Raw genomic sequence first — 23,766 nt, forward strand, 5'->3', positions numbered from 1 at the left:
GGCACTTCCATAGTCATGGAGAATAGGTGGAGGGGATGGGTGATGCTGTCAACTGCCTGTCCGCACACGAGTGCCTCGGCAATCGCCTGTAGAAAGGCGTTGGACACACTACATTTCTGAGGGAAACACGGACAGTGTTCGGAAGAGCTGAATCGCCAAAAGTTATAAATATGGCAACAAATGTATTGAAAAAATATAATAAAAAGCCAGATTTACGATCGTTTCATTTTACGAGTTTCTAATGAGATATTTTGTGACTCTCAATTAGGGGCTCACAAAATGCGATGTACTACAGGCACATTTACCGGTTCCCAATGGGGTTGCACATGACCTACCTCTTCAATATTCATGAAATAGGTCGCAATTGTCAACCTATTGGGAATGGTGTATAATTCCAGGGATGGTGACCTGCTGAGGTCGACAGACCACCATGTATGTGATTGCTTTTTAAATAAAGCAATTTTTTTATATTGAAATGCAGCCCATTTTCCTTAAAGGATATTTGGAAGCATTTAAAAAAGAAAATTGAAAAGCTACTTTTTTATTTTTTAAGAGGTGGCAGTAGTCCGTGGGACCACTGCCTGCTCTTAAAATATGTTGGTACCCACATTCACAAAAGGGAAGGGTGCCGTTTGCGAATGGGTTACCACCTCCTTCAGAGTCGGTAAAATATGAATGTTTTGCGACCACATTCTGGTAGCAAAACATTCATACATGCCCTTGCGACTCGCTATTAGGAAGGGACGCCCTTGGCACACTCCTTACTATTATTGACTCGCAATCCCTATTTTGCAATTCGGTAATAGTTTACAGACTCGCAAAATAGGGTTAGTACATGCTAACAGCCATTTTAGCGGTCGCAAGCGGTCAGAGTCTCCTTTCGAGACCGCTAAAAACGGTCGCACATGTGTCTCAAAGACTTTAAAATAAAAAAGTCATTATTTCTCAGTTACTCAATTAAATACATGCAAACATATCGCTGATCCTATACTGAATTATGCTTTGACTGGAATGTTGAGGGAAATGACACATAGTGAAGTAAGGCAAGAAAATGACACAGTGAAGTATGGCAATAGCCTGTGGACCACAATATTTAATCAAGTAGGGCAGCCAGAATTTGAGTCCAGTATTACATATGGTGCAGTTCAGAGGCCAAAGGGTTACACCCTTTTATCTTCAATGTAATAACAAAGGTCAGTGCTTTCTGTTTAGTTATTCAATAATTGTTTTTCAATTAGTGTTATTATATGAAGTTCAACAAATACCTTTATCATTTTGAAAAATAAAGAACAGAACGACCGACCAGGGTCCAGCTCGACCAAGACACATGTACCATCAATAATCATAGGTTTGGTGCAAAACACTTCCCGCACCCGTCGTCCCAAGGTGCAAATCGGGTCAAAATGTTCATCAGAAGGTGGAAGGTTCACTCGTTGAAATCAGACACAAGCTCACTTAGTCCAATAAAAGTTCTTTCTTTATTCTGGTAATCTTTAACAAGAACTGCACAAAGCCAACGCGTTTCGTTCCGTGAAGGAAATTCGTCAGGGCTCTACATATAAATAGGCCAGTAGGCGATGAAAAAAGTCCAAAAAAGTGCAAACGTTAAGTTCCGAAGTGTACAGTATACAGGGTCAAATCAATAATAATAATCTAATCAGTCGATGCGAAAGATAACCCCAAGGTAGTTATATAATCCACACAAAGCCACGTCTCCCCAAGAGAGGAGTCAAAAAGGATTTTTTAAAAAATTCCTATAGCTAATCAATATATAACCTTGCAGTATCAAGAAATAGGTGGTCAATGTGAAGAGGGCTTGTTGCAATAAGAACGGCAAATGAAAGGTGTACTTAAATGTCTGGCAATTACATTTGAAAATCGATATGTAGACGAAAGAGCACTTGTGAATTCCCAGTGGTAATACACACAAGGGATGGCAAGATGGGCGGTAGCTAGCAAGTATCACTATTCATGTGGAGCGGCGATTCCCGGCATGGTAACTGGAGAACCTCAAACACTTGGGGTGACGTGGCTTCGTGTGGATTATATAACTAGCTTGGGGTTATGTTTCGCATCGACTGATTAGATCATTATTATTGATTTGTCCCTGTATACTGTGCTCTTCGGAACTTACCGTTTGCACTTTTTTTGGACTTTTTTCATCGCCTACTGGCCTATTTATATGTGGAACTCTGACTAAGTGAGCTTGTGTCTGATTTCAACGAGTGCACATTCCACCTTCTGATGAACAAATACATTTATCATACCTGAAGTGAATCTGACACTGTGCATGTATATTATACACGTGTGCAGTCCTAAAATTTAAAGGTGTGTTTCGAAAGGTCCCACAGACACGGATGATCAAACACAGTGACCGAACATGCCTGTCTTAAACTAAATTCGAAACCATACCAGGCAGAAAATGTCTATGAAGACATTATGCCAAAGTCTCCTTATAGTGCTGTAACCTGTGGTCTTAACTCTGTTGGGGATTTATGAAGTTATTTTTTCATCCAATTGTATTTATTATTTATTTTATTTGTTTTTATTTACTTGTTTGTGTTTTCTATAGTGCGAACAAGACCCTGAGTAGGGTATCGGAGCGCTTTACAATACTGAGCAAAACAAATATATTTAAAAAAAAAACATTTTCGTAGGGTCCGAGGAATAGATAAGTGGCAAATTTGAGGTGCAGTAGGAACAAGTTCAAGTACGAGCAAATCATATAAGCGAGGGTGTCATCACGGGAAGTATAGATACAAGTTGTACTAGTTGATTGGTTCAATGTAATTGTGGTATTGAGGTGTTAAGTCTCTCTTAAAATGGTCTGCCAAGCCAATCCAGCCAGTACGGTACAGTATGGTAAGGGAAGGCAGGAGATGCTATTTTATCTTAATGTTACTGCTGGCTCGGATGACATGTGAAAAAGAAGGATTTTAGGAGAGGCTCAGTACCTCAATTTCCAATATTAAATAATTATGAAAATCAAAGCATTTGCTGCTTGTGTTACAGCTTTTGAAAGAGACGCTTGGAAGTGCAGCATGACTTTACAGAGACACGCACTATTACTATATGCCACTGTTTAATCTTCTGTTTCCACTTTAAAATCTAGGTAAGACATTGTCCCCCACACTTCTACGCTCCAAATTCTGGTTGGATAATCCATGGTGTCTTCGATAGTGTGTGTTATAGTTTTGAGTCCAGCGTTTCAGGGAAGAATTCTTCCTAGGATGCTCTCTTCCTGAGATGTCCTCCTTTGGCCCTTTCTTCCCCCAACCGGGCTGCTAATGTTTGTGGTCTCCCAGTGCTGTCTACCTGAACACATTTGCCAACTCACATCCTGGTCAGGTGGTGAAACCCTGCTTTGTGATAATGGCTATTTGTGGCATCGAGTCTGATAGCTATGGATATTCCAGATGCCTACCCTAGGCACCTCCAAAGGTTGCCCTTCTTAACTTTATCCCATGGTTGCTCTTTAGTAGCCATGCTAGATGCCTACCATAGGAACTCCTTAAGACTTAAACATGTGCCAGTAAAACCAGTATAACCAATGTGGCCAGAATTTAGTTCCTGTTAACAAGGAGAGACGTTCATTGGTGATTCAAAGATGTCTTGTGGATTATATGGTTCTTGTTGGTCATGCGACTTCTGCATTGTTGTGTGTTTTTTCATCTTTAAGAGTTCGATAAAATTTGGACCATTGATGAAGATGAACAGCATTATCAGTGATTTGATACATTAATCATTTTGTGCAGTATACAAACCTGTTATTAAGTATTGGAGCATCTCTTTATCCCTACATGAAATCAGTTGCACGTGCCCATCTCACCAGTATGTGTGTGTGTATGTATGTTTTTATACATATATATATATATATATATATATATATATCTATATATACACACACACACATAAATGTATTCATATATATATATATGTATGTGTGTATATATGTATGTATGTATGTATACATGTATGAATGTGTGTATATATATATATATATATATATATATATGTATAAGGATGTATGGTTTTAGCAGGGGTGTAATGCAGTCCCCTACAACACAAGGGTGCCAGCAACCCTTCAAGGAGTTCCATTTAACTAACCCTGGGCGGAGTTAAGTGCAAAAAAAACCTCTGTCGCACTACACGGAGCTCCGCAAGCGGCGGAGTACGGTAGAAGAATGCTATTCCCGGTGATTGCATGGTGCCGAATGCTTGTCCACTCTGTGCAATCATTGCAAACAGCACCATGCACAGCGCAAGCTTACCTTTTCTGCCACTCAAGTAGATTTTTCCTCGAGCGGCAGCTTTCTCAACGCGAACGGACAGTTAATCAACGCGAGCAGTCACGTGCATACGTAACTTCTCGCAATGAGAAACTTGACCCCCCCTCCCAACCCCCTGCGTTGGGAAATCTCGGCAGTAGGTTTATTTTTCGAACATGAAAAAATCTCTCCTCTTGCCAACTTGACGTTGGTGAACTCGAGCAAAGAAAAAACTCCGCTCTGCGAGTTTTTCAGAACTCCTCGGGCTCTGCCTAACGCAGAGTGCAGGGAAACTCCGCGAGCAGAGTTCACCGCCCAGGGTTTCATTTTTAACCCAAGTCCAATGTATATCTGTGAGATATGGAAGAGTCAGAGGAGGGTAGTCTCATTGCTTTTTACAGCGGACCCCCTCATTTTGCGTTACACCACCGGTTTTTAGGTTTATCAAAATGAAGTCTTGATCTTTCAGTACGAGACATGCTGATATTTGTGTAAGCCGTTTTCTCTTTCTGTGGCTGGGTACGAAACAGCTTCAGTAACTAGGTACAATGTTGTGTCATGTGCTGTGGTTGCACCGTCATCCATAATTCATAAATTGGCACATTTTCAGTACATAAATAACAAACTTAAAACTTTTGTTATTGTTGAAAACAGCACATTCCTAATGCAGTCTGTCTGGCTTCTCGAGCTGTTTTGGGGAAAAGACATGGCAAGTAGTGCTACCTGTAGCTATTGTTAGAATGCAGACAATTATAATCACACTCTGCACTGGCGACTTTAGTAACTGATATAAATGCCTTTTTTTAGGTTGAGCCTATCAGACAGCTTAGATTTCTAGTAGAAAAATACATATTGTGGGCTTACCAAGAACTTCCAGTAGACTTTAAACGCCCATTGCTTCCCAAAATTTGGCTTTGTCACACTCATACGCCTGCATCTTATTTGATGGCTTGCCTTGCCCATTTTCTTCCACCTTGTGTTTGTCTCTCCACTGGAAAATAGCATCTTTACCATCCTCTTGATCTGCCTGACTTGAGACCTTCCACTGCTCACTTTTAGGGAACTGCTTTTTTTTGTTTGATTAAGCACTCCATGAAAAGGCATGTGTTTTTTATCTCTCTCCCGCATATGCCCCCCATCTCCCCATTATGTGTTTCTTTTCCATGTACCTCCTCCCCAGTGTTCTCTCCCTCGTGTGTATCTTCTCCGCGTGTGGCTTTCCCGTTTAGTGCTTCTCCCTCCCCCATTCTCCCTGTTCTTCTCCCCCCTCATTCTATTGTGTACTTCTTCCCCATGTTGCTTTCTCTCCAACCACTTGTGTTGCTGTCTCCCATGTGCAAACTCCTGAATCATCACACCTTTTTTTTAATGTTTTTTGTTGCACAGCATTGGGAAAACTTTTTGGCTTCTGGGTGGAGTCCTTGCAGGACATATTTGGTTTACTATCCTTCAGGGTTTGATTGAAAAAGAAGTAATGAATTGTGAATACCATGGAGTTTGGTATTGATATTGCATTCTAGCATCTTAGTAACAATGAGGTGCCAAATCACTTTCCAATTAGTCACGGGTGTAGCTTATTGATTTGTAGTGCTTGGTTGGAGAAGGATGTTGGCTGAAGTGTCTCAATCAATGGCAGCTGCAGGGAACAGGTGGGGGGGTGGGTTAGGGGGAAAGGGTGGACAGAATATTTTTTTAAAACACCTCCCCGTGCAACGGTAGCCTCCGCCTCTCCTTCGTCGTTGCTAAAGAGTCCTGAAGCACAAAGGCTGCCCTGAGCCAATCACAAGGCTGCAATGCCTCTATGTTATTGGTCTGAGCGCTGTGGTTTGGTACTCAGATGAGAACAGGGAGAACAGGGAGCCTGTGCATGTTCTGCACCCAGCCTGTAACGCAGCCTGGGTGGGGAACATGCAAAGAGCGCATGTCTGTTTGTCTGGCCCTAGACGGCTGGCCAAGCAGTTGTGTGCACTTGCTGTGCGCAGTCCTCTCCTCCTCCCTGAGCTACCAGCCTGCCCGCCCTAACCCAGCCCCGTAGCAAAGAAAAATAAAATATGATAACCTGGCTATTATCTTTTTATTTTTCCCTTTTCCACTGCTCTGAGAGCAGTGTGGCGAAGCTCGTCCGCCTTAGTGAAGGAGCCGCCCCTAGTCTCATCTATGTGTGGTGCATTATAGTGTTGTGTGTGAGGTCTAGAGAATGTGGTACAGACTTCATGCAGCTGCATACTTATGCATGGAGTGGCATGCAGAGAGTGCGATGAATAGTTTTGGAGGCTATGTATGCAAACAAGTATGACTACGGTACCCTGAGACACCGGAGTCATGATTTTAATAACAAACAGGAGGGCCAGCCAAACAGTCATGCGCACTTAGGGAGTGAAAACCACTCCTCCCTTGCTCTGGCCAGCCCCGCATGAAACCGAGACACTGACTTCAATAGGAAAAATAAAATGATGTGATCTCCTCTGCTCAGGTTTAGGACTTGTGTGGCAGTAATATTCTGGATTTGTTGTAACTTGCTGCTTAGGTGTCTGACGAGTAAGATTTAGAGCCCATTGGCATAATCAAGCACATCACAACACTTGGGGTAGTGATGGCTGTGTCCTGAGAGAATGGCCTGATCAAGAGTAGCTTCATCGCAGTGTTCTCATTGTGTACAATATGTCTGACCACTTTGTTGACTTGGTGTTGAAGTGAGAATTTGGCGTTCATGATCACGCAGTATCCACAGGTGAATTTTTCAATTTTGGAAGAGTAGAGTGTAAGATGGTCCGTCATCATCAACTCTTCACATGCCAGGAATCTTTTGCTGAGGTCAAATGTCTGACGGTAAGTGTTTTTTTCCCGTTTTTTAAGAATAATCTGGGTTTTGTCTGTTTAGTTATAATAGGAGAGCATGAGGAGTTGACAATATGTGAAAGTGAAGACCACTACTTATTGAAAAGGAGGGGAGCAGATGTTGAGCTTCCCTGACACCTTTGGGGCAGGCGACTAGTGAATAACTGAAGGAAGGAAGTGTGACGAATTAGGTTTTATCTATGAGGTAGGATTTTATCCAGTTGAGGACTTTGCTTTGGATACCAGCGTCATGTAGTCTGTTAGTCTTCAAAGTAAAAGGCTGCTAATGGGTGGAGTAGGAGCAGGCCCGGACTGGCCATAGCGGGCACCGGGAAATCCCCCGGTGCGCCGCACGGGTGGGGGCCAGTTTTGGGCCACTGGGGGCCGTTTTGGTTACAGGGCCACTTTTGCAGCAATCGGCCCTGTACCAAAAATCGTCCGAAAACCTGCCCGGGCAAAGAGCTCGGCTGCACCTCCAACCCCCCCCCCCCCATTACCCCCCAGTGGGGAGGGGGGCCGGCCGAGCACTTTGCAAGGACCGGTTGTGGTTCCCAGTACGGCCCTGAGTAGGAGTAGTGTGATGATACCAGCTGCTTCAACAGAATGTTAAGGTTATCCCAGGGAAGATTAATGCTGATATGGTGCTTCTTCAAAATTTGAATACTGCCATTCCTGCAGGAGTTTGTTGATCAGTGAGAAGGCTGCTTTTTCAAAGAGTATAAGCAGTGACAGTCTATAATTGTCAGTAATTTGCCTGGTGCCACTGGTCAATTCCGTGCTTCTTTAGGACAGGTTTAATGTAAGATCTTTTTAGGTCGTTGTGGAACTCTTTGGTTGTAGAGAAGAGTTGATGATTGTTCTTGCAGTACGGCAGCAAAGGATTCCTCGAGAATGCTTTTGAAAACGTTTGGAGGGCAACCATTTGCTGATAAGCCTATGATATTTATGTTTTTGATTAGTTTATTAATTTCTGTTTATTGTTAGGAAAAAGAGCAAAAGTTTAGGCTGTGTGTTAGAGGTAGCCTTCTTTGGTGAACCTGGTACTGTGCAGCTGTTGTAGCTTGATTTTTAGAGGGAGTATTGGATATTTGGTAATGTACGTAGTGAGAGCCCTCGGCCTTTTCGATGGATGCAATGTAGGTTGTGTACTGCATTTCGAAGCTCTTTTTTTGTGCTCTTGCTTCAGACACCTTCTGCTATCTGTCCAGGGGAGAGCATTGTGCCCAGCACCCCACAAAGCAAATCCTTTCTGAAGATTGAATACCTTCCATCTACGTATCAGTTGCCTTGTAACTATTTGGTGCTTTCTGCCTTTCTGCAATTTACCCGCCAACAGGAGCTTTTTAGGTCTTGCCTAGGCAGCACTTGCGCTCTCTTTCGAGGCATGCTGTATTCAGGTATGGATTTGAAGCTCTGCCCATTTTCCACCCATATTTTCAATTGGCTCTTGTTACAGTCCTTTGGAAATGGTGGCTTTTGATTCGTGAATATGCTTAGTAGTCCCTCCGTAGTACCTCCTTTTCTCCAGTTGTATTTTCCCATGAGGACTGCCCCTGTAACATGTGTTGTTACTCCATATATTTTATTTACTGTCTGTGAGCACTATTTTCTTACATGCCTTTCTCCTCTTGCACGCACCATATTCAGTCTTGCAACCGCTTGTCTGTTTTATAAGCAGCGCTTCAACAATTGTGGCCATGCCATTAACACTGAACATACCTATTTTTTTTAAAGCAGCGCAACACTTCTGCCTTATACTCTTATGGGTTTATTTTTAAGACGTGTTTGTTTTTCACCAGCGCCGCATGCTTCGGGGTCAACGATGGCAGCCGCGCCTTTCTTTTCTTATGCCCGGCTCGCCCATAAGATATGGATGGCAATAGTTTTTTTTTTAACAAATAGGCATGCCGTGCTAGAACTTTAACAATGGCAGCCGGATCATTAATTTTGTTTTGCGCGGCTGAAACTACCGCTGGCACTTAAGATTTTATTTTAAGACGCTGACCAGCATGGCACGCTTCAGGGACAACAATGACTGCAGCGCCTTCCTTTTCTTAGGCACGGCTCGCCCATAACACAATAACCCCACACCTTAGGATGAGTTGCAGCGGAGCCCAGCCATGGCGCAGCCAATTACCTATTGCTGCAACTTTAAGCTTTATGCTTCCAGGATGCACCTCCACCCACTGGCAAAACGCTAAACCCTGCCAACACCCATCAGTCCATCTTGCACACAGAAGCGCCATAGAAGACTGAACTCTGCTGCGGAGGAGACGTGTTTGGCTTCCACGTCTGTAACACTAAAACCCCTGGCACACAGCACCAAATTCAAAATGAACCAGCATGCCCTCCTGCAACAGTTAGGACCGGACTTAAACTTTCCTCTGCAGACCTAAATTTTCATATCAGCCAAATGATTGTGAAAATTATTCAGGGGCCAACCCCATACACTGCCCCCACACAAAAAAATATGACCTTGCTCTTAAAAATGCATTACGGTCTTCTCCTTGCCTGGTGCTGACTGGTGCAGCAGTGCATTTGTCTTTCGTTTTGAGTTGGCTTTTAATCTTGATTTGGCTGGTAATTGTATTTCCCCAGGGGATATTCAGAGTCGATTTTTCGGCAAACTCCTAATGAGCGCCCTATTTGTTAAAATGGATTGTGTTTCGCTGCAGTTTATGTCTAAAATTGGAATATGTAGGTGTAAACTATGTTTGCAATCCAAAGTAATGCCTAGGCTCGTAAAGGGTTCAGAACCACAGGCCATTTCTAGGTGTCCAAATGGTGTTGTAAAGGGACCTCTATTAGCCATGTAAGGTACTGCAGCCTTAATACAAATCTAACCAGGAATATTGTAGCTGAAACTTGCATTAAGGGTGCAGTACCTTATGTGGCTAACAGAGATTCCTTTACAACTCCACTGGGACACCTAGTAAGCCTGGGGTCCTACATCCTTGCCTTTCTTAGTGGAATTTCTTTCCTCAATAATTTTTTGCATTTGTAAATTCAATAGCTCAAACTATCACTAATGGGAGACCTATTGCATTGCAAATGCTTGTTGGTTTCGCCGTGAGTAACGAGTCATTTATCCTGCTTCGAACACAGGATTGCAAACTGAGTGACTTTTACAAACTTGTGTGCTGCCTTTCAATGCCGCCTAGTAGTCACTAGAAAAACTGCAGTTGAAATATGGATCATAGAACAATATTCACCTTGATATTGAAAACTACAACATGATCATGACAGACATGGAAGACTACTTTAAACAAGCAGTGGCAATGCCAACGGCATGGCCAGTACTTGTTGAATTGAGATTGAATGTTTTCCTCCATTCTCCTTTAAGGTATTTGCTTCCAATTTAGAATGCTTGATTTTTAGAGAAAAGCAGTACGGAGAGGGGTTTTAGCTCCACCCACATGTTGATCCTCCTCCCTACTGGACTTTATTGGGAAGAAGTTTTATACTTGTGCTAGAGAAGCCTGTTTTTATTGTATAGGTTATGCCCTACAAGATTTTAGGTCTGAGTTGGTTAGTGACAAGCCACTGATCAAGATTGCAGGCCTGAGTGGTTGACTGGGAAATGATATATCAGATGCCATGGGTGTAATCTGTTTATTATGAATAGTTCTGACTGAAACACAAAGCCTGAACTATTTTTGTATGTTACCACCAAGAAAGAGCTTTGAGAGGTAGAACTAAGAGAGGGAGGTGCCATGACTCCACATGTTGATTTTCTTCTCTGTAAGCATTTGATTGAAAACTATTGTGTTAGTTCACTTAAAAACTAATAAGGTAGGACGGAGCTTTGCATGGTGGAGCCCCATAACTAATTCAGAGGCAAGGAGCTTCCCCACTGGGAACACTCCAACAAACATAACAGGAAGAGGTTTTACATTGAACTGCTTGCCAAAAAACACGCAAAGAGACTTCAAATTGTGAACTCTTTGATAAATACAATAGGAAGCAAAATTTGCATTGTGAACTCTGACAAATGCATTACATAGGGATTTTATGTTGTGAACTCCAGTACAAACTCCATAGGAATGGGCTTCACATTTTTAACTATCTCCCAAATGCAACAGGAAGGGGTTCAGTATATACATCTCTTTTTATGTGAGAGCACAGTAAATGCTTGTTGTTTCCAGAAGCAGAGGTAATGGTCATGTAAATGTACCCTTTGGATCTTCCTAACTGTTTGATAGGCCTTTGCAGACGAAGGCCATTGTCATGTTTATGTCCATGTTACATTCAACAGACTTAACTTAATTGGTTTTAAATTAAGTACCAATGACAGTAAGCCTTTTATTTTACATTGTGAATGAACTGACAACCCTTGTGAAGGTAACCTTTTTTTGTTTTTTTTGTTTTTGCTCTTAAAAGCCTCATGTTTTCCAATAGCCTCATAAAGGGCCATTTCTGTTCTTTACAATAAGTCCCTTCTGGTGCTCAAATTATCACAAGGCCCTTCTCATATATTGGACCAGGCTACAGTAACAGAGTTAGTTGTATCCTATGACGATTCTTTAGGTTACACCTTGGCTACTTTTGATGGCCCCATAAAGGAGGGGTTTAAATGTGTTAATCTACCTGAACTCTTGTAAATATTTGTCATTTTGAGTATAGCATTTAGTTTTGTCTACATTAAAATATGGTTCCACTTTAAAGGAAAATCATTGGTTGAACATTGGTTTATTGTGTGATATTTTGGGGATTTTCTAAGGACTAAGTTTCTTGCCCATAGCATCTCTTTTGTCAGCATTGGACTGCTTTTGCCTCAATATCATGCGAGTACGATTTTACACTATGAACTTTTTGAGAAATACACTATGAAAGTACTTGTTATTTTTAAAACTAGAAGCAAGAATTATTGTGCACTGCATGGAGTTCTTTAACATTATTTAAACCTTTAAGTTGCTTTAGTTCACTCTTTTGGTGTTAGTTTAGAACACAAGTATGATGATGGTAAGGCCCTGATACAACAGATTGATAGTAATTATGACTTTACCTTTAGACTTCAGGAATATATTGCTTCACTTATATATTTGATGACCAATAACCTTTTGGATGTGAACGTAGAGGTGTTATTTCTGGGAATGACTGCTAGACTTTGATCTCTTTTTGGTAGTCATTGACTCTTTGCCCACTCTCAACCCTGATGATATGACCAAAAATGGTGATGTTTCCATCAGTGGTGATCTTACCTTCTGCCAGCATGTACACACAATTGCTGGTACATGTTACTTCCTTTTGAAAGATATAAAGACATTATAAGTGTAGGGTGCAACCACGACCAGACCTAATGGCATTGCTAGTGCTTGTTGCGTTTGCGATCAAAGATTGTACAAAGAACACATAATTAATATAATGCTTCTGCATTATGCATTTACATGGTTTATATCGCGAGTTTCATTGAGATGGGTAATTATGATGTACTCTTACACAGCCGTGATACCTCAGGGGAGATTGAGCACCCTATGAAACAGTTATTATGGCACACTGTCTAAGGTTCTCAGACTGTTTGATAAAATGAGTCCTGTAGTACAGTAATGGCACTTGCTATCACACTGCTTGGATAAGCCGGCGGAATGCAAATATTTCATAGCAATTGTGGTTAGTCTTCACTATGTGGCATTCTGATCCGGGCGAGATTGAATGACCCTTGTGGCAGTGTGTGTTCAGTAGTACGACTGTTCCTTCCTGTGTATATTTTGACTGTCTTTAATACCCCTTCCGTCTGCAATGAGAATAATTGAATTAGTCACCAGTAAGGGTAGCGTTACTGTAAGAATAAGGTATTGTTTTTCACATTATGACAACGTTCAGGCTTCTGGGGTCGACTGAATGAACGGCTTTGAGCTAGATCATAACACCGTCTGTTAATTCAGTACCCCAGCTCCCTAGTGGAGTTTATCCTCTAATAAAAGTTGCTTTCTGTTTCTTCGTATCTTTTTTTTAGGACTAACTCTCCCGTTTTCTATAACACTTGGTTGGCAGCGTTGACACTGTGAAAGGTGAGCGGGCGGGGGAGGGTCCGACCGAGCGGATTGGTGAGCAAGAAATGAGCTGCAGCGTCCCTTAAGAGAAACGGAGGGCAATACCTGAGGCAGAGGGAGGACACTAATCCGAGCACTTCAGGCACCCCGCCTGCGCGTGTCAGGCAGTAGAGGCGTTACTGTTCCGCAGTCCCCTTGTCTCTCTCACGTGACCCTGCAAAAGAGGACCCTGGCCCGACTAACCCGCTGCCGCCTCCTCTCCCTCCCTCACAGGAGCTTCTGAGAGCCGCAGGAGAACACCGGGAATCTGTCTTTAGCAGCGGAACCGGCAGAACGGAAACCGAGCGAGCCCGGCGCCACCAGACACACAGAATCACAAATGAAGTGTGAAAACTGCACGAAGAAGGTGAGTGCCGGCTGCGTCTGCCGCGAGCCGGCTCCGCGTCTGCCGCGAGCCGGCTCCGCGTTTGCAACGTTGATGAATATTGTTATTATTTATTTATCTTTGTTCTTATTCGTTATTTGACTTTAGAACGATCTCGACCGACATTGGACATTGTGTCTAGCCGTGTTGGTTTGTGTCCTTGTAGCTCTAGTTCTCCTTCCATGAACGTTGAAATTGTTTTGAACTGCGGAGATGAAACCTATTTACACCCCCTGCTGTTTGCTTTTCTGCAACTTCAAATTATGGAGAATTTTGATTTCTTTCTAATAGGAATAAAGGTTGAAGTACCATTTAACTTGTTCTTATTTTTTCAGCAATCTGATTTTGGGGTCTTTTATTAAGCTTGCTCCTATCTAGAAGCCAGGGAGCCGGACTGTTGTGCATTCTTTCATGTGCTTGCCGGTAGTTCTAGGTCAGTAGGTTGAGTTTTCATCTGTGTGGAATATGTATGTCACGAATTCCAACGCCCCCCGTTTGAAGACCCCTGGCCTATAGGGCTGCTCCTTGGACAGAGGGTGAATAGAGTTGTAGCCCTCTGCAAACGACAGAATCATGAGGGAGTTTCATGTGTGCACGTGGAGCTAGTAGAAGCTTTTTAGGTCAGTGCTGGAGAACCAATGCTTCTTTATGGCAGCTATGACCAGCTGTGGTTTGAGCTTTTTGGTGTGTTTTATTTGGTGCATCTGAAGCCTGGCATAGAGGGGCATTGCCATAGTCCTGAAACATGATAAAATGGCACTTGTGATCATGGGTTGAATCCAGAAGTGGTGGGTGTTTGGGAGCAAGTTTAGTTGATAGACTCGTTTCACCGGGTTTGAATACTGATGCCTATGTCCTGAATTGCTCTGGTGAGCATGTCTTTTCGGTGCTCTTGGCACTCATGAGGCTCAGGGTCAAGACTGATTTGCATATGGCTGGGTCCAAATTGGGGTGGCATGGTGAGCAATAGAACGATGGATTTAACACAGATCTATTGACTGGTGGTGAATGTTTGATTTAATCTACATTCCGTCCATCATCTGTGTGTCTTTTGCAATATATTAAAAGACATGCCCCCGGTGTTGTCGTCCTCAAGGAGACACATTTGACTGGTACCAAGAATAAGGTGCTGGATAGGTGGGGTTATAAAATGCTGGCACACACTAGTTACACGTCTTGGTCTAGAGGGGTGGGCAGTTGGTCAAAAAAGACATTAACATTACAGATACACAACTCCTGGGTACGGACCATATGTGGCAGTGACGGGCATGTGGGAAGAGGCACCCATCAATATAGTCTGTGTTTAAAGCCCAACAAGACTCCATGACTCCACGCTGGCTGACCCGAGTACCCTGATTCTCAACCTTTCGGATGGGGAGCTGTTCATGGGTGGGGACTTCAATCTTGCCCTCGATGACTCCTCAGACTGCTGGCTCCGTAAACAGCTGACCACTGGCAGATTTCCTAAACGCCATGGACCCTTCAGATGTCTGGAGGTCCCACAACCCAGAGATGCACCAATTCACTTTCCACTTTGGAGCACACAGCTCCCTTTCTAGATTCGATTTTTTAATGACTTTGACTTCTCATTTACCCCAGTTCCGAGAGGTCCACCATTTTCCCAGAGGTATATCTGACGGCTCGCCTATATGGGCAGTGTGTGGCCAACCAGCTCTCGGGGCCACCAATCCATGGTACTAGACCCCTGCTACTTGAAGGTCCTTAGTGTACGAGAAGGACTTACGTTGGTCATTGAGCAATATTTCACCGAAAATTAGGTCTCAATAGATTCAGCTTCAATATTGTGGGAGACACGCATGACAGTCATTAGGGGACAGGGTCTCTCCCTTGTAGTGGGACATAAGAGGGATAAAAGGGCAAATGAGGAAGCTATAGAAGAAGACCTAGTGCAACTTGAGGCACAGCTAACAAATTGTTTATACAAATCTCCCCAAGATTAATCCTTTCATTGGTAAGAAGAGGGAGGAAACCATCTCTCCATGTAGATCAACCAGATGTCTATGTAAAGTACACTTTGCTAAAAACAAGGATCAGACCAGGAGACGCTTGAGTCCCGGTGAATACTGGACCACCCGATCTTTGCTAACCATCTTTGACGGTGTGCTAACCATAGCTATTGTGGTACGAACAAGCTAAATCCATGAAACAGCACTATTAAGGAGGAGAAGGTCCCCAATAAGCATCCTTTAAGCATCGATAAATTAATAATAGGATTCCCAATAGACAAAACCATCAAATACGAAGGTGATCGGTTTTGACCCCTACGAGTGTCCGACTGCCAGTGTACTTTATGTAGACACCGGGTTTACCTACATGGAGAGATTGTTTCCTCCCTCTTCTCACCAATGAAAGGATTAATCTTGGGGAGATTTGTATAATCTATTTGTTAGCCTGAAGAAGGTGGGACACTATCAGATACCACCGAAACGCGTCGCTTCTGTGTCTAATAAAAATTTGAAGAATAACTCCTGGCCTGAACAAATGTGGCCCAGTTAGAAAATGTGTAATAACATCTTGTGCAGAAAAAGAATACCTATGTGTAAATTGTATGTAATGCAAGAGCACTTACATGGTACTGTTTTCTAAGTGTTTTCCCATGTGGGTCAGGGTGTTGATTTGTGATTTAAATATTACATTTTTAAGTTCTCCCTCATTTGTGAAATTGGTTCTTTTTTAAAAAAAAAAAAAGTGTTTGATAATGCTTTGCAATAAGATCTCTTAAGAGACAAGTTTTTAACAAAAAGATCAAAGTTTTTTAAAATACAGTGAATAATAAAAGATTCATGATGTTTCTACATTATGTTCTTGGGTTCTAATTGGTTCTGTCAGAGTGAGTTATGATTGGAAGGAGTATGTGTGTGATGTGTGTATAAAAACAGAGCCCAGAGGAAATTCTTAATAGACATAACGCTCCCCACCCTCACTTCTGGTAACAGGACCCACCTTGAAGGGGGCTTAATACTAGAGGAGATAACAAAGGCAGTCCGAGCTGCTGGCCCAAGTGGCAGTTAACGGAGAGTTGTCACACACTTTCCCATTGAGGTACGGCACCCATCAGGGGTGCCTGCTCTCCTCCCTCCTTTTCCTTATTATGCTGGAGGCCCTGGCAGCATGGACCCGGTGATCCGGGGCCTCTGCTGGTCGGATGACTGAGAGGACAGAATACCAGTATATACTGACAACGTCCTCTTATGTTTGGCCGACACTAAGCGCTCCCTAGCCAGAGTGATAAACATAATTGACAATTTTGGTCGCTGCTCCAGATATACAGTAAACTGGACAAAATCGCTGATTTATATCCTACATGGTGGCCCGCCGGCCTTGCCCAAAAACTGTGAGATTTGGATTACCACAGAGGGTTTCACGCATCTGGGGATATTCGCCACCATAGATCCCACTCTCTGCTATGAGAAAAGCCTCCTTTCCCCATTGGAAAGGTTGAAGACTGATGTTCAACACGGGAGATCACTGCCATTGTCACTCCTCGGAAGAGCTGCACTCTTCAAGATGATGGCATTACCCCGCTTCTTATATGCTCTACACAATGCACCATTCCCCGTTCCTCTGTACTATTTCAAAACAATTCCACACTACCAACACTCCTATGGAATGGGGGATCTACAAGAATTGCACTGCATAAGCTCACACAAGGGGGGTATTATGGAGGCAGATATACAGAAGTACTATTGGGCGGCACATCTGACTACTATTAACCAATGGGTGCTCCTACGGTCAATGGACCGTCGATCCGGATGGATCGCCTGGTGATCTGCCCAGGCAGGTAACTGCGGACCTTGTGCTCTACACAGTTGCGTCTGCGACAGCAGGGCCCAACGACTGTGACCATTGGTCTCTGGCATGCAGTCCATGAAGTGCTAGTGTGAAAAGTTAGACTGACTCAGTCCACACCATTGTGGGAATCGGTGGCTCTGGGCATCATGGGGGTATACCCGGAGTCTGACAAATAGGATCTGATAGGTCTGTCTAAAATAGGAGACCTATGGAGGGGGAGGGGGTTCACAGTACTCATGTTTGCTAGACCTCCAAAGAGAATATAACCTGGCAGACGCTGAAATAGTTTGCTACCTATTGGTTAGACATGCACTACAGGCAGCCATACCTGTGTGGTAGGAGCTTCCGGACTCCTCTCCCCTGGAAAATGGCTTGCTTGATGAGCACATGCCACGTAAAGCAACCTCACTCACTGCTCGAAAGACGGGCCCTAGACTTTGGAGGTCTAAAAAACGATGAATGGCCAGAGGCGCTCGCCTATGCTAGAGAAGAAGCAATCAAGACGGGATTCGGACTGGTACAGCTTAAAATAACGCACAAAGCCTACTTTGCCTGTACTGCAATGGTAAAAATAGGTAGGATGCTGAGTGATCCATGCCCTAAGGGGCACTATCTTTCACATCTATATGGGACTACTCCTCCTTACAGTCTTATTGGGTAGCAATAGTTAATTGTATGAATGTCTTAACATATGGGAAGACTCAGACATCAGTCTAATGGGTCTGGGCCTCGCTGTATAAAAACGCAATATAGCCCGCTGCTGGGGAGCAGACGTAATACCAAGCTTGAGCGATTGGAAAAAAGATATGGACATGAAAATTGTGGCAAAAAAGCTGTGTACATTAACAGGGGATGTCCAGAAAAATGGTTAAAAGTCTGGGGCTAATGGAAAGACTACAGCGGGGTTCTGTGTACCCCCCGCCCCTCCTACTTCCCCCCCGCTTCTGCTTCCTAGCGGGCCATAACCCCCTTTCAGACACCAGTTCCTTTCCAACCCCGATATATCTTGTGGGCAGGTCCGGATTGAATAATGAAGGGCTATGCAAAATAAGTCAAATACTGTTTGGCTGTATGACACTTTTGTTAATGTGGTGTCTCTTATGTTCTTTTATGTTGTATGAATAAAGAGATTTAAAAAAAGGGAATATTGTTTGCATGGATATGAAGGGATAGCTGTGATGCACACAGCTTTCTAACACCTTCCTAAAGAAGGGAAGTGTGGATATCGGGTGGATCTTGTTCAGGTCCTTGTTCCTGCTCCCCCTGTGACAATTCTCCTGCCCAGCTTGCCCACAATCTGCTACCCTCTGCTGCCTGTCTACCTGCTCTCCTATGTTTGTGCCTCCTCTGCTTGTTTCTTGCTCTGTTTTGCCTTTTCTGCTTGTTTTTCTGCCCTCTGTTTGGCCTTTTCTGCCTTTTTCCTGCCCTGTTTTGACCTCTTCTGCTCTGGTTTGCCTTTTCTGCTCGCTCGTTTTCTGCCCTTTTTTTTGCTTTTTTCTGCTTGTGTCTTCCCTCTCCCCTGCCATCTCCCCAGGACCTTGCTTTTCGGCAGAGACTCGCACCCCAGCGCCCAGATACTCCCAGGGGTGACAGTGCCACGCTCTACAAATGTTGATTGATTGACTGGTGTCAGCTCAGGGCTCCTTTAGGATGAGAGAACCCTGTCCAATTTTCAAATAATCACAGAAAATACCTTGCTCCAGTGTGAAATCCACCAGGAATGTTCAGTATTGTGGCAACAGCTTGGCCATTTCCTTGCTCTAGATTCCAGGCAGTGCATCAGAAAGGTGGTTTGAAGGTTTGACCTTAGTTATGATTTCAAGTACCTTTACCTCAAAGATTGCATCCAGTGCGACTAGGTCCATTTGGCCATGTGGTTGAGCACTCAGTTGTAAGGATTGACAGATCTTGACAGAAGTGGAAGTGCAATAGTCTACTTTGCAAAGAAGTTTGCAAAATCTTTACATTTGGATTGTGGGTTGTAGACCGTGCTATTTGAAGACTTGCTGTTGGATTGTTGAAGAGGTGTTTTGGCCAATTTCTGGAGACATCAAGCAGAACTTTGATGTGGTTAGATTTAGCTCTAAAGATGTTCAATTTGTAGTTTCTTGTGGTAGCCCTGAGGCTAGCAACCTTACATAGAGACCTTGTTTGTGCCCAGGATTTTTCAAGATGCCTAAAGAGCTCTATTTCTGTGTATAGGTCCTTCGAGAATCAGGGTTGCGATTGTTAAGTTATTTTCCTTCAGATTTTCAGTAGGGAAGATTTCTTAATCAGGTTTTCCATACATGTATTTTGCAGTATTAATGGTTGGCTGGGATCCAGGGGTGTAAGCTTATCATTGCCCTCATTAGCAAAGGAGCCTGTTTTAATGTTCCTGGTGTCATGGAACCATGACTTTTCTTTTTGGAAGTGCCTGACATTTTCTGGTGGATGAAGGCTAGTGTAAAAGGAATTTGCAGGTGGCCTGCCAAATTAACTGGGAGGGGGTCCTCGGTAATTGGCTCATTTTTTGTATTGTGTGGCTGTTTCGCAGTGCTCAAATACGTTTATTTTCTAGTACTGGGTACAGTCCATTCATAAACATTTTTTGTGGTGGCTTCTAACTTAACCTCGTTTTAAAAATCTGTATTGAGTACAGGATGTTTCCAGCAGGCAGAGATATTGAGCAAAGGGTATGGGAAATGGCTTTATTTTGTGCTCAATGAGGCAAAGCACAACAAGTACTACAGGAAGGTTTTTTTGGCAGAGGATTTGGCTAAAGGTCACTACCTTTGCTTATTGTGTATGACCAGTAATCAATCAATCAATCATGGACATTTATAAAGCGCACTACTTACCCGGAGGGTCTCAAGGCGCTTGGGGGGGGGGGGGTGCCGCTACTGTTTGAACAGCCAGGTCTTGAGCTTCTTCCTGAAGGGAAGGTGGTCTTGGGTCAGGCGCAGGTCGGTCGGGAGGGAGTTCCAGGTCTTGGCGGCCAGGTGGGCCTGTTGTCGATCTTCGGATGCGGGGGACGGCGGCGAGGGCGTGACTGGCTGATCGGAGGTGGCGTTTGGGAGCGTAGAAGTTGATGCGGTTGTTGAGGTAGCTCGGGCCTTGGTCGTGTAGGGCTTTGTGTGCGTGGGTGAGGAGACGGAAGGTGATTCTCTTGTTGACGGGGAGCCAGTGCAGGTCTCTCAGATGTCCGGAGATGTGGCTGCGTCGGGGGATGTCGAGGATGAGTCTGGCTGAGGCGTTCTGGATCCGCTGGAGTCTCTTCTGGAGCTTGGCGGTGGTTCCGGCGTAGAGGGCGTTGCCGTAGTCCAGTCGGCTGGTGACGAGGGCCTGGGTGACCGTCTTCCTGGTCTCGGTGGGGATCCACCGGAAGATCTTTCGTAGCATGCGCAGGATGTTGAAGCATGACGAGGAGACGGCGTTGACTTGTCTGGTCATGGAGAGGGAGGAGTCCAGGATGAAGCCCAGGTTGCGTGCGTTGTCTGTCGGTGTGGGTGCGGTGCCCAGGGCGGGGGGCCACCAGGAGTCGTCCCAGGCGGAGGGCGAGGAGCCCAGGATGAGGACTTCCGTCTTGTCTGAGTTCAGTTTCAGGCGGCTGGTCGTCATCCATTCGGCTACATCTTTCATCCCTTCGTGAAGGCTGGCTCTGGAAGCGGCGGGGTCGTTGGTCAGTGAGAGGATCAGCTGGGTGTCATCGGCGTAGGAGATGATGTTCAGGTTGTGTTGGCGTGCGATGGGCGCGAGGGGGCTCATGTAGACGTTGAAGAGGGTGGGGCTTAGCGAGGATCCTTGAGGGACGCCGCAGATGACTTCGGTGGCCTCTGACTTGTACGGTGGTAGACGGACTCTCTGTGTTCTTCCGTCGAGGAAGGAGACGATCCATTCCAGTGCCTTCTCTTGAATTCCGACGTTGCTGAGGCACTGCACTAGGGTGCGGTGGCAGACAGTGTCGAATGCCGCGGAGAGGTCTAGGAGGATGAGGGCCGCTGTTTCTCCGTTGTCCATCAGGGCTCGGATGTCATCGGTGGCAGCGATGAGGGCGGTCTCGGTGCTGTGGTTGGCTCGGAAGCCAGACTGTGAGGGGTCGAGGGATCCATTCGTCTCGAGGAAGGCGGCCAGCTGTTTGTTGACGATCTTCTCGATGACTTTGGCTGGAAACGGGAGGAGCGAGATGGGGCGGTAGTTCTTGAGTTCGGTGGGGTCCGCTGTTGGTTTCTTTAGTAGAGCGCTGAGTTCGGCGTGCTTCCAGCTCTCCGGGAAGGTGGCGGTGTCGAAGGAGGTGTTGATGATGTCCCGCAGGTGGGGTGCGATGACAGCGTCGGCCTTGTTGAAGACGTGGTGAGGGCAGGGGTCGGTCGGAGATCCGGAGTGGATGGAGTTCATCATGCGGACGGTGTCATCGGTGCTGATCGGAGTCCAGGCGCGGAGGGTGGTGGTGGGTGGCGTTGCTGCGGTCGTTGTGTGCGATGGTTGACTGCTGAAGCTGTTGTGTATGTCCGCGATCTTGTTGTGGAAGTAGGAGGCGAGGGAGTTGCAGAGGTCTTGCGATGGGGTGATGTCGTTGTTTCCGGCGTTGGGGTTGGAGAGCTCTTTCACGATGTTGAAGAGTTCCTTGCAGTTGTGTGCGTTGTTGTCCAGTCGGTCCTTGAATGCAGTTTTCTTGGCGGATCAGTTGGTGGTGCTTCCGGGTGGCAAGCTTGAGGGTGGTCATGTTGTCCGGTGTTGGTTCCCTTCTCCAGACTTTCTCGAGGGCTCGGCAGTTCTTCTTGGAGCTCTTGAGTTCGTCGGTGAACCATGGGGCTTTCTTGCTGCCGGGTCTGCTGGGCGGGGTCCTCAGAGGGGCGAGTTCGTCCGCGCAGTTGCTGATCCACTTCGTGAGGTTGTCGGCGGCCTGGCTGGGGTTCGCTGAGCTGGCGGGGGGGTGCTGACTCAGGGAAGCGGCGAGCTGGTCGGCTGTGATCTTGTTCCAGCTTCTTCGGGCAACCTGTTGCTGGTGGTGGTGGGTCGTCGTTCTTCCGAAGGTGAAGTGGACGCAGCTGTGGTCCGTCCAGTGGAGTCCTGTGGCGTGGCTGAAGGCGATGTCTTTGCTGGATGAGAAGACGGCGTCGAGTGTGTGTCCGGCGAGGTGGGTGGGGGTGGTCACCAGTTGCTTGAGTCCCAGGTTTGCGAGGTTTTCCAGCACGGTGGTGGTGTTGCGGTCGTCGTTGTTCTCCAGGTGGAAGTTGAGGTCCCCGAGGAGGATGTAGTCGGCTGAGGGGAGGGCGAGCGGGCTGATGAAGTCGGCGATGTCCTCGCTGAATTGTGTGCGTGGTCCCGGGGGTCTGTAGATGAGGGTGCCTCTGAGGGTGGTCTTGGGGTTGACGTGGATCTGGAAGTGCAGGTGTTCGGCGGGTGCGATGGTGTCGTCGGTGTTGGTCGTGATGCGGATGGTGTTCCTGTGAATGATGGCAATGCCTCCTCCTGTCTGGTTGACGCGGTCCCTCCGGATGATCTTGTAGCCGTCCGGGATGGCGATGGCGATATCGGGCGCTGAGGAGGCGTTCATCCAGGTTTCCGTGAGGAAGGCGACGTCTGGGGCTGTGGTGTCGAGCAGGTTCCAGAGCTCGACGGCGTGTCTGTGGACGGAGCGGGTGTTGAGCAGGATGCACTTCAGGTGGCTGCTGCTGGAGTTCGGCTTGGTGGGTGCTGGTGCAGTGCAGGTCCGGGTGCAGGAGAACTTGCAGGCCTGGCAGATGAAGGGTCGGTGGGTGCGTCTCGGGGTGGCTCGGTAGCATCCAGGGGTTCGGCCGGCGTTGAGTGCGTTGAGGATGGCGGCGTCGTACGTCCGGCGGGTGGGCTGGGGTCTGCGGGGGCCAGGGGTCCTGGCACTGGGCGCGGTCCTGGCGCGGACGGGCGCAGACGGGCTTACCTTTGGCGCACCTTCGGCACTCATTCGGTGCTCCCGCTGCGCGCGTCCGCTGCGTGGTCGCTGAGGGGGCGTCATAAGAGGGGAGCAGGGAGGGCGGGTCCGCTGGGAGGCGGGAAGGGGTTAACCAATCGTGTGGCGGGGGGGCGGGGCCGCAGGCAGGAGGCGCGGGAACGGGACCGGCAGAGCAGGCGGCCCAGCGGCGGCCGGGGCGCTGCTGGCGGCGTCGGCGAAGGAACTCTGCAGTGGCAGGCGCGGAGAGGAGCAGGGGGGCGGCCAGGCCAGAGGCCAGGGGGGCGGCCAGGCCAGTAGTTGTTTCCAGTGCTTGTTACTGCCGACATGGCACTGCCACAGCCCATGCTTAACTGTATTAGGAGTGAAGAGTGTGAATAAGGCTATGCCCTGTGTGCCACTGGCCATACGTAGTAAAGTTTGTGGGTAGGACTGTGACCAATGGCTACTGCATATTGTGGATAGAAAACACATGAAATTCACTGACGCAACTCAGTTATGTAGACATCATGGTTCAAT

At 46.0% G+C, this 23,766-nt stretch overlaps 1 protein-coding gene across 4 annotated transcripts in view; it reads left to right on the plus strand.

Moving 5' to 3' along the window:
• Positions 1-23,766, plus strand: part of NARF (nuclear prelamin A recognition factor) — a 403,053-nt gene that overhangs the window by 112,371 nt on the left and 266,916 nt on the right. For all 4 annotated transcript variants that reach the window (XM_078654654.1, XM_078654655.1, XM_078654657.1 and 1 more), the window contains one exon: positions 13,373-13,505. In XM_078654654.1, coding sequence (XP_078510780.1) covers positions 13,479-13,505 — 27 coding nt within the window. In that variant the 5' untranslated portion in view covers positions 13,373-13,478. The remainder of the gene's footprint in view (positions 1-13,372; positions 13,506-23,766) is intronic.

This window comes from Lissotriton helveticus, chromosome 7, assembly GCF_964261635.1.
Source record: "Lissotriton helveticus chromosome 7, aLisHel1.1, whole genome shotgun sequence".
Classification (NCBI taxonomy): domain Eukaryota; kingdom Metazoa; phylum Chordata; class Amphibia; order Caudata; family Salamandridae; genus Lissotriton; species Lissotriton helveticus.